Raw genomic sequence first — 18,374 nt, 5'->3', positions numbered from 1 at the left:
AATGTGTTTGAGTCATGTTTGAGTAGTCAAATTGAAAAGGCGACTCGCAGAGCAGAGCAGCCTCACGCAATGTGCGAACATAATATAATATTATCTTGGAAATTGATACTAATCTTCATAGCAATTTAATATCTCGTCGGAATTAACCGTATCCATCTGCTTAGACAGATTTACAATGTTGGGAAAAATCTGTGATTTTTTTAAACGGTAACCTTTTCGCAAGCATGACGACGCGACGCGAAAGCCGACGCTTTGCGGCCGACGCCTTTGTTCTGTCAATGTCATAAATGCGCCAAGATACCCTTGTCGTATTACTCATAAAATTCAGAGTATTTTTTATTTAAAAACATGCCCAGTATGATAAAAACCGCCGCGAGGCAAGTTATTTTGAAGGTTTTTGAGTTTTTTGAATTGGAAAAGCGAAATGACGGGCCTGTATTACCCTTCCAAAAGCTTCACGAACGCGTTGCGGCTGCAGTAGGTATGTTTCATTTTAAACAATATTATGTAGGTAATTAATTCCATTTATGTTAAAATTGCATAGTCACTTTCAAGATAAAGTTTCTTTGCCATTAAACGAACACGAACGATGTACGTAATGATACAAAATATATCAAAAGCGCAAGTGCAAACCAGTGCAAACTTAGCACCCCATCTATGGAATTTTGGGTCGAAAATGACCTTGATCGTTAGGTCCCCGTTAGGTCCTTTAAGGTCCACCAATTTTTTCGTTAGGTCCCCTTTAGTTTTTTTTTAAATATTTTTTTAAATTTTAGGTATAAAAAAATTACACTTTAGCACCCCATCCATAGAATTTTGGGTCAAAAATGACCTTAATCTATAGGTCTTCGTTAGGTCCTATAAGGTCCCACAATTTTTTCGTTAGGTCCCCTTTAGTTTTTTTTTAAATATTTTTTTTTTAATTTTGGGTATAAAAAAATTACACTTTAGCACCTCATCCATATCAAAATTGGCGAATTTTATCAAAATCGTATTCTTTACCGTTAGGTCCGTATAGGTCCATCATTGAAATTGTTAAATTATTTATTTTAAATCTATATATTTATAAGAAAGTCGTGTTAGTTACTCCACTTATAACTCAAGAACGGCTGAACCGATTTAGCTGAAAATTGGCAGGGAGGTAGTTTAGAGCCAGGAGAAGGATATAGGATACTAAATATGTACCACGGGCGAAGCCGGGGCACTAGTTATAAAATAATTGAAACCTGCGCATGCGCCTTAGAGCATTAAGACATGCGCACATCATACATAAACAGCGCGAAATTTAAATTGGTATCGTTTCATTTATTAAATCAATAAATAAATCTATACTAGTCACGTCTGGTTCGAAAGATGAGACTGGCTTTTTATTTCGAAAATTTATTTGGCAACACTTAACAGTTAACTGTCATTAAAACCTGAGTTGTTGATGTGTCAAAGCTTGTCAAAGTGATTTTATTTTCTGCGATTTTAGCTTAGGATTTTAGTGATTTCTAATAATTGAAAACTGAGTTGAAAACATGACGAAAACTTTAAACTATGATTAATAAATTTAAAAAGAAACAATTTGAAAGAGATGTAGTTTTCAAGGAAAAACACACAGTGTGACTTGATATTTTGATACTTTTCATCTTGATTGCATTGCACATTATATGATTTGTTTAATATTATTATTATTATTTTGCATGGATGATACCAGTAATCCAGTTATAAACTATTAAAGCAACAATATAAAATTGAACGATCTGTCCGTTCAAAATGTTTAAAGACACAAAATCAGTATCTCAACGAGATTTCTTCTATGACCGAACCATGTTATTCATGTTGAAGAGCAGTACAAAAAAAACAAGATGGAATAACTGCAGAAATGGAAGAGTTAATGATGTCAGAGATAATGATAGTGATTCTTATTCTTTATTCGCGGCTGAACGCGGCTTTTAGATTTAATATGATTATATTGATTAAACAAAATTTAATTGTATTTTATTATGTTTTTTATTACTTTCACTAGCTGTTCTTTTTTTTATCTGTATCAGATAACTGTACCAGATTACATATATATAATATTATATAGATGAAGAGTTTGTAGAGGTTGTTAATCTCTCAAAAAAACAAAGCTCGTAATAATAAATTAAAGTATCAAAACTTTATTTCCAACTATAACCTAAGTTACCAGTCGCTCAGCGCCAGCCGTGTGAGCTGTACGTGTTGTTTACGCGCAGGCGCTTAACGTCGTATAAAAATGTCTGACAATGCGTGTGCGATCGAACCATGCGGTAGTGTGTTTAACGAAGAATCGGGTGGCGAACTATTTGGTTTACACCCTATGTCTGCGGTTATGTCTTCGGACGAATCAATACATCGTAAACGGGTGAGAGATTATAGTGATTTAGACAATGATGATTTCATTGAGGTAAATAGAAAATCGAAGCGGTTAATTAAGAAGCAGTCGAAAAGAAATGCAGTAAACGACATTCAGGTAACGAACAATAGTTCGATTCACTCTCAATGTTCGGATATAATATATGAGGTAACTTTGACGTCAAAAGATCAACTTCCTAAACAAATCGCTTTCGCAAAACTGTTAAGGGACTTGAACATTAAGAATATAGTAAGAATTAAATTTAAAAGTAATTATAAAGTATCGATTGCTTTTGGAGATAAAGAGAATGCTGACCTTTTAATACAATGCGAAGAATTAATTAAGAGAGATTGGAGATGTTATAGAACTGATGAGCTGAAATTTTGTTATGGTATAGTGAGGCAAGTAGATTTAGACACAAGTATAGAAGAGTTAAAAGAAATTTTTGTATGTGAGAGTGAGATAGTGTCTTTGCGGCGTTTACGTCGTCAAAATAGTGAAGGAATATGGGTTGACAGTGAAACTATTCGAATTTGTTTTAAGAGTACCGCTATACCGCCTTATGTTTCTGCATACGGTTGTCGTTTTATAGTGGAACCGTATACATTTCCAGTCTCGCAGTGCGCGAATTGCTGGCGCTTTAGTCATATTAAAAAATTCTGTCCACATAAAAAAAGAGTGTGCCCTAAGTGTGGTCTTAACCACGAGAATTGTGACACAAAATTTTTCAAATGTGTAAATTGTGGCGGTCCACATATGGCGATTGAAAGAAGTATATGTCCAGAATTTAAAAAAGAAAAAGAGATAAGATGTATAATGAGCGTGGAGAACTGTTCATATAAAAAAGCATTGATGGTGTATACAGAGAAGATGAAAACAGGTTCTTTAGGAAGTCAGGATACAATAGTGGAGAATACAAGTATAAATATACCGAATGATATGAGCGTCGATAGGAATGTTGAAACTTACAGTGGAGCGGTATTAAACCAGAATAAAAAACATATAGATAAGGAATACACTAACGATCATCAATTTTTAAATAAGGAGTCAGAGAACATTTCAGTGAAAGAGGGACAAGAAGTTAAAAAAAAAATGAAAAATAAACCCAGGAAAAAACGTGATGATAGAGAGAAAACTGCAGATCAGGAAATAAGTGAGTGTAATGGAGAAGATTATGAAACCAGAGAGAAGCATAACTTTAGTTTTATTAGGTTACTTAATAGATTAAGAGACATTATTTTATCAAGAAAAATGCTGAGCGAGAAATTCACGGACGTGTTAAGCGTAATGTTTGAGGAGTGCTACCCATTGGTAGCGGATTTATTTAGAAGAGGAGAATTCTTCTCTAATCTTCTATCTATTTTCGGTCATGGATAGCGTTCCTGTTAAGCAGCGCTTCATTAACATAGTCCAGTGGAATTCGCAAAGCATCAAACCAAAATTGTTAGAGTTAGAATGTTTGTTGATACAGAATAAGATACATATAGCCATCTTAAGCGAGACTTGGTTGAATGAGGAAATAAATATAAATATGACTAATTATAATATGCATAGAAAGGATAGAATTGATTCATATGGGGGGGTTGCAATTTTAGTTCACAAATCAATCATAACTGAAGTAAATCATGTTAACATTAATAATCCTGGAATAGAAGCAGTAGCCTTAAAATTATTAAATTGTAAATTTATTCAAAATATAGTTTCCATTTATTGTCCGTCATCAGTTAGAACAACTCAATCAGATTGGGATGAACTTTTTTCTTTGTATAGACATAAAACGATAATAGCCGGAGACTTTAACGCGCATCATACAAATTGGTCTTCGAAAAGTGATGTCAGGGGTACTCAGGTGTTAGATGCTTCACTAGATAATGATTTCATTGCTATGAATACAGGAACCGCAACTAGAGTTAAATTAGTTAATAACCTTGTACAAGAGACTTCTCCGGATATTACATTTGTTACGTCTGACGTAATTGCAAATTTTACATGGGGTGTAATGAATGAAAATCTGGGTAGTGACCACATGATAATTAAAGTTTCTGTAAATTTTGAGGATGTTGGCCACTTTGTTAAAAAGAGAAATTTTAAAAAAGCTAATTGGACAGATTTTTCTAGGGCTCGCGAACTCGCGTTACTAGAATATAGTATAGAATCTGAGAGTATTCAAGCTGCTTACGATAGATTTGTTGAAATTATAAATGAAGCTGCTGACAAACATATTCCATTTGTAAAAGTAAGCATTGACCCTGAGAATAAATTCAAGCCTAAGTCATACTGGAACCCATCTCTTTCTCATTTAGTTGCCCAACGTAGATTAGCTTTAGGCATATTTCGACGAAATCCAACTCCACATAATCTTACAATATTGGAAAGTAAAAATGAATTATTTAAATCTGAATTAAGAAAAGCTCGGTCTATTGACTGGCAGAAATTTTGCGATTCTATTAATGAAAATACTACGTTATCAGATATGTGGCATAAAGTTAAATGGATCAAAGGTAATCGGAATTCCCGATTTAGGGCTCCGACTCGGGATTTACAAGAGTTACTATGTAAATTAGCTCCTGATTTTGTCAAAGCACGTAAGCCAGAATTATTATCGGTAAATAATTTACTTGAATCATCTTTCAGTTTAGAAGAGTTAGAGGTGTGTCTCAAAAAGAAAGACACGTGCCCAGGAAATGATAGTATTACTTATTCTATGATATTTAATCTCCCGGAAATAGGTAAACGCTATCTGCTTAAAATTTTTAACGATATATTCGATACTGGCTATATTCCTAAACAATGGAGGGATATTAAAATTGTACCTATACCTAAGTTAAATTCAAATTTAAATAACGAAGTCAAATTGAGGCCTATTTCCTTAATATCGTGCATATGTAAGATATTTCATAATATGATTGGTAAAAGATTAGAATGGTATGTGGAAAGAAATAGTATTTTGTCTGTTCATACAACAGGGTTTAGAAAATCGCGTTCTTGTCTAGATTCAGTAGCTTGCCTTGTCTCGTCAATTCAGATTGGTCTTACTAAAAATATACCGACGTTAGCTTGTTTCATTGATGTAGAAGGGGCGTATAACAATGTTCTTACAGAAGCCGTAATTAAAAAATTAGACCTTTTAAATGTGGGTTATAAAATGTGCAATTATTTTTGGGAGTTTTTAAGTGAGAGACATCTACTAATTAATAATTCTGATTACTGTAATGATAATAGTAATAGTAGCTGTAGTAGTAGTAATCTTTTGGTTAGATGGGCGTCTAACGGTTTGTGCCAAGGCGATCCAATATCTCCTCTTCTTTTTAATTTGGTTACTGCTGAGATTAGTAAAACCATTAGTGTAGGAATAGGTCAGTACGCTGATGATTTTGTGATATATTCGAGTAATCCCGTTATTAATAATAGCGTTCAGGACATTCAAAATGCATTAAATATTTTAGTATCCTTACTTCATGATATAGGTTTACAGGTATCGGTAGATAAAACAAATTTTTGCCTATTTAGCAGGGGACGAAGACAACATAATATTACTCTTAAAATCAATAATTTAGATTTAAAATATAATGAAAATATTAGATATTTGGGTGTTTGGCTGGATCGCTCTTTACGTTGGGGTAGGCACATAAATGAAATCTGCGGCAAAACTCAAAAATTCATCAATATATTGAAAGTCTTAGCTGGTAGCGGTTGGGGAGCTCATTCCAAGCACTTAAGAAGGCTATATATAAGTATCATTAGGAGTAGAATTGATTTCGGTAGCTTTTTATACGACAACAGTGCACAATGTCATGTTTCTAAACTTGATAAAATACAGAATCAAGCGTTAAGAATTATTGGTGGCTTTATTAAATCCACGCCAGTGCACGTAATGGAGAGTGAAATATGTATACCTCCGCTAGCTATACGTCGGAAATATTTGGCTTACAAATATTGTCTTAAAGCCAAATCTTTTTGTAATAATCCCGCTACTAGTCTTTTGGACAAGCTCGGTGCTCTTTGTACAAATAATTATTGGTCTAGAAAAAAGCAGCCACTGTTGGCGTTAACTTACATAGAAATTAAAGATGAGAGGCTTTTTACCTCTAACACTTTAGAATTGTTTCGGTTTAAAAATTGGGTCCCTGGAGCAAATATTAAAGAATATATATGTGATTACTTGGATTGTATACGGGATTCAAAAAAAAATTATAATTCATTGGTTTTAAAAAATGAAGTTGTTCGTGAAATTAATATTAAGTATAGTCATTGTTTTAAAATATTTACGGATGGATCAAAGGGCACCGGGCTGCCCTCCGGTTGTGCTTATATCGATGTTACTTCTAAAGTAGAAGATTGTTATAAAAATTCGTCACCTGTTTGTATCATGACTTTGGAGTTGTTTGCTATATCAGCAGCTTTATCCCATATTCTAGATAATTATAAGGCACAGGATAGTGTAGTTATACTTAGTGATAGTAAAAGCGCTATACAACATTTATTGCACTGTTTAAATGGGACTTTTAGAGGCTATCCTATGGCATACGATATTATAAGTAAATTAATTAAGGCATTTGAAAATAATATAAATGTAAAACTGCAGTGGATACCTTCCCATATTGGCTTAGCAGGGAATGAGGAGGCTGATCGTTTGGCAAAGGCAGCAATCAGTGACGGTTCGGAAATTTATATTCTTCCGAATCACTATGAACTTTTACCTAAATTTAAATTTTTATGTTTGGAGCAGTGGCGCGAGTATTTTGATGTCCGTTCAAAAACAAAGGGTATTTGGTACAAAATTATGCAAAGTCAGCCTCATCGTTCTCCTTGGTTTGTTGGAAATATACCGCGCAATATTGTTGTGTTGGCGCATAGATTGCGTTCCGGGCACATGCCATTAAGAGCTTTTGCACATATGATGGGTAAAATAGAGTCTCCTTTGTGTATAATTTGTGGAAAGACCGAGGACGTGCATCATGTGCTTGTGGAGTGTGTCCGGAATGAGACGAAACGTGTGGAATTATTTCAAAAGCTAGATGCTTCGCGGGCCAATATGGGAATTTTTTATAGCTCGTTATCCAACCCTTGCTCGGAGGAGGCAGGGTTGGTGTATGGCATGGTGGGAGATTTTCTTTCAACGTATAGCGCTGGCTCCTAGGCGTTCTCATTGTTATTTAGATATATATTATGTTTATTAATTTGTGTTTAGTTTGTAAGTTGATTGTTACAATGGGGCTGCCATGAACATTCGTTCAAAAGCCTTGAATAAATGATTTAAAAAAAAAAAAAAAACCTAAGTTACCATTAGGTTACCTTAATATGATGATTTTTTGAATTTGCCGCCTTTTCCAGTCTTATCTTTCGTTAGCCGGACTATCACCACAGTATCACCATATTTCCTACAGTATGGCGACGAATGTACTTGTGCAGAGAAACGGAGGGGAACTGGCGGGGGGTCGGGCGACGCGGGCCGCTTAATGCAATCACGCTGAGTTTGCATTAACTATCGCGAAAGGACGACGCAGTCGTATTTTTTGTGTAATAATTTTATTATACATAGGTACTTACATATTCTATTATGGCGCGCAAAAACTGTTCCGTTTACGGATGTAAATCTACATTGAATTCCAGAAGGAAACAATATTTCAGAAAGATTGTATTAATAATTGTATCTGTTGAATTAAAATCAAAGCTATGTATATGTTGTCCTCATTATTTTCTAATCAGATTGTACATCCCAATGCGAATGCATTACTTCTTAAATGGTATAATATACAATTAAGAACATCCAAAAATAAAGTGTCCACGTAAATAATATTTAGCAGTGCAATATCTGTAATTATATATTTATGAACAAATGATTACATCAGATTTAATAATCGCAATTATTTTGAATGTACATATGAATAAATGATTTCATCATAATATTAATAATCACAATTGTTTTATTTCCCATTTGTTGCAACCCTAGCGTATTTTCGTGTGGCAGCGTAAGTACCTACGCTGGCGGCGGCATCGCGCGACATCAAAGGCGTTTCCTTACTGTAGGAAATAATATTGTAATACTGTGCTATCACTATCATTATTATATTATACATAGTATAAAACAAAGTCGCTTTCTCTGTCCCTATGTCCCTTTGTACGCTTAAATCTTTGAAACTACGCAACGGATTTTGATGCAGTTTCTTTTAATAGATAGAGTGATTCAAGAGGAAGGTTTATATGTATAATAACATCCATTAAATAGTGGAGAAGTACTGCTATTTTTGAGGTTTCTAATGTGATGTCGTAAAAAATTACCAGCCTTACTTATAAAAACTGACTGATCTGTTGCATAAACACCTCTCAGTTAAATAACTCTCAACTCCTTAAACAATGATTAAAATAATCTTAGGTACTTATAAACCTATCTCAGCAGTCTCTCAACTAAGTTACGTCAATATATGTATTTTTTTCTAGTAACATTATCGAAATAAAACCCGCTATTCACGTAAAACTTGACTAAAAATGTACTTTTTGACAAATATGAATGGTAGACTTTATTTTGTATGACGTTTAACCAGCGTTCGGAACCGTACAATAATTATTGTACAAACACAATAATTTGGTGCCTACGTACGATGTACGATAGCATGGTATCATTGTACGCTGATTGTACGATAATTTCTATCATGATGCAAAATTCGAGAATTTATATTATTTCACCCATACCAAAATGTCCCAAAGCCAAACTCCCAAGACCGAACTGTCAAAAGTCAAAACGTGAAGTTTCATATGTCAGTCCCATTGGTCAGTCCCGCCTGTCTAGTGGTAAACTACACTCTACAGAGCCATCTATGATCTAATCAAAACCACTTGAAGCGAAAACTGCTTGCGTATCTGTACCGCAACTGTAGCACGTGCTATTAGCTAAACAACGACTTAGAGGTAAAGGAAACGATTGCACAACGTATGATTCATCACAGAGCGAATACAGTCGGATGAACAAAGCGTTACTCTATAAAAAAACTATTACTACAGAAAGCACTGCTTCAAGATTTGTATAGTGACACGGATGTAGAGGAATTTAATAATATTTTAATGCCAAACGATTTCTAAGTGTTAACACAAATAATTAATCTTTATGAATACGTTAACTATATTAAATTGTATATGAATACATACGTTATTCTTTCTGAATACGTTAACTATGTTATATTTTTGAAAAATTATATGAAAATATAATAATTATATTTTCTGTTTCTATAAATATAAGTCTTTGATATATAAAATAAATTCTTTCATTTTTTATTTCACAACTTTTTCAAATCCATTTCTTAATTTTCTTTATAAATATGAAATTTTGACGTGATTCATATCGATACTTTCATGGGAACAGGGAAAATTTGTCCGGGTGAATTTTAAACTTGGCGCGTTTATTGAACTTAAAGTGGAAAGGGAATCGCCTAATCGGTATTCGGTTCAGGTCTGTAGTCTGTTATCTGTATAGTCTATGGTCTGTAACTCTGTAGCACGCGTAAAACGTTTGGGCATAGATAATACTGTATATTATACTAAGATATTATCAGATATTATATAAGGTGATTGCAACGATCTGTTCCCAGCCAATATCCCGCTAGATGGCGCTGAATTCTACATTTCTAGTTTATTTGAGTTTTTGCGTAATTGGAATAGTCATCAAACCTAGGAATAGTCATGGCGGTTACTGAATATTATATTTTATTGAAATATGTTATATCATTGCCTTAAAATCCACCCAATTCGGTAAAATTATGCGTTTTAACATCTGTCATTGCATACAGGGTCGTTTACACACACAGACGTATACAAAAATGATAAAGATTTAACTCTAGATGGCGTGAATGTAAAGCGCGTCACACACGGTGAAGATACTACCTATAATATTTTATCTAATCTAGTAATATTAAAGCTTTCGATACCGTAAGCCACGAAATTTTACTACTGAAATTAAGAAATGCGGGAATAACCGGAGTAGCTTATGACATATTTCGATCATACCTTAAAAATCGGTATCAAGTCGTAAAAATTAATGATTTATATAGCAAAAAAAGACCTATTAGCTGTGGCGTGCCTCAAGGCTCCCTTTTGGGCCCCCTATTTTTCCTTATCTATATTAATAACGTTCACGAAATAGGATTAACCGGAGATATTACTTTATATGCTGATGACACATGCTTGTTTTACTATGGTCATTCTATTGATATTGTAGTAAATCAAGCCCAAAAAGATCTTAACATATTAAACAGATGGTTTCAATCAAATTTACTTACGATAAACGCCTCCAAAACCAATTACATCATTTTTACCGCAAAAAATAAGAAAATAGGCTCCTACAATCCATTGTCCATAAACGGAGAAACGATAAAAAAAGTAAACGAAGAAAAATATCTCGGTCTCCTTCTCGATAAACAACTCACGTGGAAAGCCCACATCGAAAAAGTACGTAAAAAACATACTTCGTTGATAGGCGTGCTACGACCTATTGCTCGTTGTCTACCACAAAAAGTGCGGTATTCAATTTATAATAGCCTAGTCAAGTCACATTGACTATCTAATCGAGGTTTGGGGTTCAGGATCAGCAACAAATTTGAAAAAATTGCAAATAACACAAAATAAAATTATAAAAACTTTATTTCAATATAAATCTCGAACACCCACGTCACTCATATATAAAAAAACTCGGCTCATGAATCTGGCTCAAACTTATCAATTTAATATATGTCTGTTAATAAAAAAAATCTTGACTAAAAATGTTCATTCTCTAATTAACTTTTCCACCAATATACAACACACAAACCGTATGACTCGGCGCGCAAACAATATAGCCCTGCCCTGTACCAGGACAAGTTACGGGAAAAAGAGTATCTTATTCGAAGGAGTTCAATTGTATAATAAATTGCCTAAAAATATTAAAGAAGCCAAATCGATAACTAATTTCAAGAAATTGCTAAAGAAACATCTTCTAGACTAAATAATTAGGTATAATAAAAAAAATATATAACAATATATAAATAACTATAAAAAATAAACATAAATAAAACCTATAAACTATACTTTTACTATTAAAATACATATTATATATTTAGTAAAAACAAAGTGTTACAAAAATTAAACTAATTTTTATCTCATGTAAATAGCATATCTTTACTTAGAACACAAGCCTTATATCTTAAGAATGTCGTTGGGGTAGTCTGAAATTATGTTTATAAAAATTACCGCCCATTTTTTTGTTATTCTTGTTGAATGTATTCTATTTGTGTTAACAAACTACTTACTACGTACAACGTTAAGCGAGCAAAAATGTTTATAATTTATATTATTATTTCTCTGTAAGTGATTCAAATGTAATCTTTTTGAGAAATAAATGTCTTAAACCGTAATATTTTATATTACAGTATCTTAAGGTATCCGGTATCAGCGTTCTGACCATCATTTTTCTTTTTTCGCTGTAGAACCGCCATCCTGTTACAAATGACCCACAAAGGAGAATGACCACGGGTGGTATCGGTAAAATTTTAGTTGTGCCACGTATTCGTTATATTGTTAATTCCTATTTGTATTTATAATGATCATATGTATCAATATTAAGTCTTAATTAAACCGGATAAATTGAAATAATAGTAAAAGTAAAAGTTTTTCTTTTGAAACATGTATGACTACGTATGGAATCGGTAAAATACTAGTTGTGTCACGTGTTCGTGATATTGTTAATTCCTATTTGTATTTATAATGATCATATTTATCACTATTAAGTTGTAATTATACCGAATAAATAGAAATAAAAGTAAAAGTTTTGTTTTGACACATACCTATATCTATCTCTCTTGCAAACGTCATATTATGTCATAGTTTCTATTTGAAATGTCAAATGAATGTGTTCGACGCATTGTTCGATGTTATTTTGAAATAATGTTTAAATTACGATTTACTTTTCACATTTGTCTTGTAAATTAAAATATTACCTATGTAATAAATGTAAAACTTAACGTTCATCGTTAGTTTAAACTCGATTAAGTAGTTTTTTGAAGTGTTGAATAAAACTATTGTTTTATTTTTATTGTCGCGAACTGCGGCTTATTTACATAAAAACTTTAATCATATCTAAAAGTACTAACATCAAGCTTTAAATTGAGCTATATTTCATCTTGACACAATAAGTTTGATTGCGATACCAAGTGCCATAGTCACTTGGGCAATCTCCTGTGGTTTTCATTTTTCTGTATGGGTAGACAAAACTTCAAAACGCCACCTGCTACGGTTTATATTATTATGAACGATTAGCTTTCCGCCCGCATTTTCAAAAAAAAACCCGTATAGTTCCCGTTCCCGTGGGGTTTCCGGGATAAAACCTATTCAATGTGTCCAAGTTACGTTCTATATGTGTGCTAAATTTCATTGTAATCGGTTCAGTAGTATTTGCGTGAAACACACACATACACATCCTCACAAACTTTCGCATTAGTAGGAAGTAGGATTGTTATAAAAATAAAAGTTATATTTGTTGGCGTAAACTATTTTATTGTAATTTTGGGAAATAAATAATGTCAAAATTGATTACCTACAATAAAACGCAGTTTTATTTTATTACCTACATTACACTATTGTTTTTTTTTTTATCAAAACATGTATTTGAAGTAGCAAATATGATATTATGCTGATCCAAGCATTTTCACTCAAAACTAATATCACTAATGATTTGTAAAAGTAAATCCCATCAAAAACATCCTGTAAAAAACCCAAGTCTCGCAGCTCAGTCTTTCTACCGTCAAAAGTTGTGAGATCCATGTAATACCAAGTCGGTTAATCTATTTAGTGTCTACTTGAAGGACCTTCTGTCTTAAGTTATTACATAAGTTATTATCATGCCAATATTAAAAATATTTAACGTTTTAAACAAATAGATCGACTTGGACATCGCTTGATTTGATTATTAGTATGTATCACACTACACAGCACGACGGGCCAGCGACCAACAGGAACGAGAGTTTCAATCGCGTGAGGCGCGAGAGACTAAAGAATCTAATATAATATTGTAATATTCATTTTGTTTTCAGGCGATGTCCAAGTCGATCTATTTGTTTAAAACGTTAAATATTTTTAATATTGGCATGATAATAACTTATGTAATAACTTAAGACAGAAGGTCCTTCAAGTAGACACTAAATAGATTAACCGACTTGGTATTACATGGATCTCACAACTTTTGACGGTAGAAAGACTGAGCTGCGAGACTTGGGTTTTTTACAGGATGTTTTTGATGGGATCTCACTTCTTTTTGTAGAGCCTTTCTTTTTGATACCACCACCAACCACCAACTGCATAAATAACTTTGTAATCCCATATATTTATATGGGATTACAAAGTTATTGATGCAGTTGGTGTATTTGGAAAACTGGACCGAAATTACAAAATATTTAAGTTTTCCCATGATTAAGACACTAAACTCTATATGTATTCCAAATATGAAGCTTCTAAGTCTGCTAGAAGTACCTTGGACTTTTGATGATCGGTGAGTCAGTGAGTGACAAAATTTAGAAACTTTAACAAGTTGTCATTCTTAAACTACTGGTTCAAATTGACTGAAATTTTAAATATTCCGTGTTTATACAATGCCGGATTAGTTACTGAAGATTCAGGTTTCTTGCTTTATCCACAACCGAATTATAGGGGGTCGAAAAAGGCCCGAATTGCTTCGAGAAAAGGATGGTACGGCCGTGCCGCTTTTTTTTGCTCGACTTGGCGGGGGCACTGCCGTGCCCCCAGATTATTTCAAAATACATTTCATAACCAACAAGTACATAAGAATAATTATTCATACAACAACAAATCAAAAACACTATTTACTATGGAAAAAAAACCAGGAAGGTGAAAAACATATTTACGATTTCGATGCACTCGACTTTTAGTAAAATAATAGGTAAAAATATTATTATGGTTTTGATCACAGACATATCTGTGGTTTTGATTTTAGCTACTAGTATCAGAAAGCTGCGTGTTCAATGCACGTCGGGGTCCCACAACTGTGGAGGAAGGAAGGTAGAATACCTCCATCGAATAAGTGAAGTTTCTCGACATACTCGATTTGCCGGCCGGCCTCAATGAAGATTGTCCGAAAGTTGTATATGTGCTCTGTAACGAAAAAATTTCGCTAGCGCGATTCAGAGTGAGGTGTCGTACAATATACCTAATGAAGTTTTTCATCTTTTTATTTTACTGCAAATACAAAATAAAAATTAAACAATGGTAATGTAAATTCTAAACAAACTACTACCAAAATACAATTAGAACAAAAATCATTTGACTTGTTTATTTCACCCAGAGGCCAGAGGCGGCTCGTGACAAAATTGTATAGGTGTTCACTTGAAATAAAACAACGAAAATACAATAGCGTTCGGGATGATTTATTACAAAAAAATGAGCACCACATTTTATAAATGTCTATAACACTAAAAATTACAAAGTACAGGCTATTTCAAAACGAATTCAATGACTAGGTATCAATAATTAGTAAATCACCGAATTTGCATTCGCGAGCGTAGGTATCCATAGTGTTTGTCACTGACGGTCACTGACCTCTATAACTTATAGTTATAGCACAGTATTATTGTAATACTGTGGTTATAGAGGTCAGTGGTGTTTGTTGTGTAAACATGTATGTATTTGAGTAGTTAGTAGCATATTATATTCTGAATTTCTGATCCATGCCTATTCACTCAAAACTAATAACACTAATGATTTGTAACAGTAAATTATTTCAATAGGTAGGTATTTGAACATTTCCCAACAAGACGTAAGAATAATTATTCGTAGGTATACAAGATACAATAACAAATCTAATACACTATTTATTATTTTATTATTTACTAGCGGTCCGCCCCGGCTTCGCCCGTGGTACATGTTTACGTTTTCTCTCCATAAGAAGTAATAGCTAGAGAGCTAGCGCAAAGCTACCTGTATGTATTTGACCAGACCTGGATTTTTGTGTGTTGATTCCCCTATACCTACTATACATGAGATGAGGAGTCACTAAGCCCAGAGTGGTGGACGGGGCGCGCGCTTAGGTAAGACAGGTGGAAATTTTTGGCGAACTTTGAAACCATTTGACCACGTCTGCCATTTTGATATTTGAAAATAGATTATTATTACTATCGGAAAATAACAATGGCAGACCATTATCACGCGGATAACATTCTGGCAGACACTTATGAAAGTGCTGAAAAAAATACAATTTTGAAAGTATTTGACCAGATCTGCCATTCATATATTTTATTTATTAGGGTCTTAAAAACTTATTTTCGAAACGGCAGACATTTTCATTGCGTACAGACTTCAGCAGACAACAAAACTTTACAGACTTCAGCAGTCAACAAGACTAAGTGACATATCACACTAGCGGATTGCGAGCGGTTTCAAAGCGGAGCGGGTGCGCAACGAATACGTTGCGGGCGCGCAACGAACACGCCGCGGTTGCGCAGCGAATTCGTTGCGGACGCGTCATTTTGTATACTCTCGCACAAAAGCCAGCCCTTCCGCCTTGCCTAACTTCCATTCAATATTTCCATCGTTTCTGTAGCACTCAATTTTTTAACCGTACTGTGGAAATGCACTTACTTAACAGTTAACTAAAGATGTAATAACAACTGGAGTTGTTAAAAAAAGGTGCTATAAAATTGAATTACTAGGACTTTTAGAATGTACCATACATTCCAAAAGTATGTAACGACTGACCAGTATAATCTCTCCCATAGCAACGTATGTTATAAAGAGATTTTGTGAACCTAATTATGAGCAAAGTGATAGTGAGTTGCTGGTTGCTTGATAAAATTTTCTATTCACTGCTATTTATCTAATAATAAGATAGCCCTGTTTTAGTTAAGGAGCTTTAACATTTATTTCACTAATGAACTTTCTTAATGAGCAATTAAGTTATCTGATTGCATTTCGACCAAGATTTAATAGATAAAACAATACCCTAAACATTAACATGTTATGAAACTCGTAAAAAATAATGATCTCATAATTATTATACTATCACAAGTTATAAGTAACAACCAGCACGGATTCCATTTTGTTAATGAGTGTACATGACTGCGACGTAAACGTTGCGCATCTGCCACGCGTCCGCAACGAATTCGCTGCGCAACCGCAACGTATTCGTTGCGCACCCGCTCCGCTTTGAAACCGCTCGCAATCCGCTAGTGTGATATGTCACTTAGCTTCTACATGGTCAGATGTATATATGTATTACGTTCCCTGACCTTACATCAATGATTTACTTTATTAATGTTTTTATGGTCATTTACATTTAATTTTGAAAACAGCTATGGAATAAAATTTATAAATTTGATGATACAAAACTAAATATACATTTGTAAAGAATCTCAAATATAAAGTTGTGTTGCAAATAACAAATCATCATTTAAATATTTAGTTTATTTCTTTATTTAAGAAACAATTAACAATTACAAAACAACATAAAAAAACACGCATGCATTTATTGAAATGTTCATTCATCATCACTATCGTATGGCGTTGTGTGACTCGTCTTCATAATCCATTGAATCGGATTCTGTAAAAGTAAAACGTAAATTATATAATAAAAGAAATGAGTCATTATAAACTTACCTAGTAAGGCAATGCTACTAGGTAAGTTTATAAATTTATAATACTGCTTTCCGAATCGGTGGTAAATTTTAAAATATGTAATGACGTTTCAAAAGTGCTTCTATAAGAAGTCTAATTGAATAAATAAATGTTTGAGTTTGAGTTTGAGTTTGAATGCCTTTGATGTCGCACGATGCCGCCGCGCCGCCAGTGTAGGTACTTCTGCTGCTACATGAAAATATGCTAGGGTTGCAACAAATGGGAAATAAAACAATTGTGATTATTACTATTATGATGTAATCATTTATTCATATTATGTACATTCAAAACAATTGCTATTATTAAATCTGATGTAATTATTTTTTCATAAATATATAATTATTATTAATTACATAATATATTGCACTGTGAAATATTTACGTATCACTTTATTTTTGATGTTCTTAATTGTCTTTTATAAAATTTAAGTGACGCATTCGCATTGGGATCAACAATCCGATAAGAAAAGAATGGAGACAACATATACATAGCTTTGATTTCAATTCTACAGATACAAAATATACAATCTATCTAAAATGATACAACGGATGTTTCCTGCGTTTTCTCGTCAAAATACCGAAACAACGTAATTATTGTATAGTAGTTGGGCGTGAAAGTAAAAAAACAAATGAAAAGTGTTTTCCATATGATTATTTATTAAATTTACGCGATTAAGAATAATTTCAACGATACAATTTAGTAACCGAGAATTCAGAGGATTAAAGAAAATACCTGCCTGATCATTTTATCAAACTCTAAAAGAATTATGGTTATTTCGCATCACTCGGTTTATTAGTTTGGTAATAATTATTAAAGGTAGTTACAACCCTAGCCATTGAGTCGAACGGTAGGCAACACAATATCGACTTTGTGCGGGTACATATGGTACATTTCTTCTTGCTGTGAAGCGTAATTATTATTATTAAGATTTTTTAGGCTATTTTGAATCAGCTGTTCTAATTTAATTCTAGAAATTTATTAAAACGTGATTTTTTTAAAAGTATATTATGAGTTTATAAATACCTCAACCAATAGTTATTGTGTCCTATCCTCATTTCTTTATATCTTGGTAGTTAACTAAAGTGTTAAATTTACATAACCTCAACAACAACATTTACACTGCCACTGCACTAAAACTAAACTAACTAGCTCTCTAGCTATAAGAACCATCCTCGTACTTCAAGGGATATAATAAAAAAAGAATTATCGAAATCGGTTCAGCCGTTCTCGAGTTATGCGCTTACCAACACATTTTGCGATTCATTTTTATATTAGACTAGCGGTCCGCCCCGGCTTCGCCCGTGGTACATGTTTACGTTTTCTCTACATAAGAACCATCCTCGTACTTCAAGGAATATAATAAAAA

General features: G+C 33.3%; 1 protein-coding gene and 1 long non-coding RNA gene across 2 annotated transcripts in view; both read left to right on the top strand.

Annotated features, from left to right (window-relative positions):
• The first annotated feature begins 280 nt into the window (after window positions 1-280).
• LOC149476025 (uncharacterized) overlaps window positions 281-18,374 on the top strand; it is a 33,814-nt gene continuing 15,720 nt past the window's right edge. Inside the window, exon 1 of the mRNA XM_089713034.1 lies at window positions 281-481. Coding sequence (XP_089569160.1) covers window positions 349-481 — 133 coding nt within the window. The 5' untranslated portion in view covers window positions 281-348. The remainder of the gene's footprint in view (window positions 482-18,374) is intronic.
• On the top strand, window positions 1,058-1,981 carry LOC149476026 (uncharacterized). The gene is made up of 2 exons (XR_016318018.1): window positions 1,058-1,449; window positions 1,700-1,981. It is a non-coding gene; the product is annotated as an uncharacterized LOC149476026 (long non-coding RNA).

Source organism: Colias philodice, chromosome 29 (assembly GCF_061535455.1).
Source record: "Colias philodice isolate Cphi_HAF_F1 chromosome 29, ilColPhil1 Martin Lab GWU primary, whole genome shotgun sequence".
Classification (NCBI taxonomy): Eukaryota; Metazoa; Arthropoda; class Insecta; order Lepidoptera; family Pieridae; genus Colias; species Colias philodice.
The sequence above is the reverse complement of the archived record's forward strand: the minus strand, read 5'-3'. Positions and strand labels throughout refer to the sequence as shown.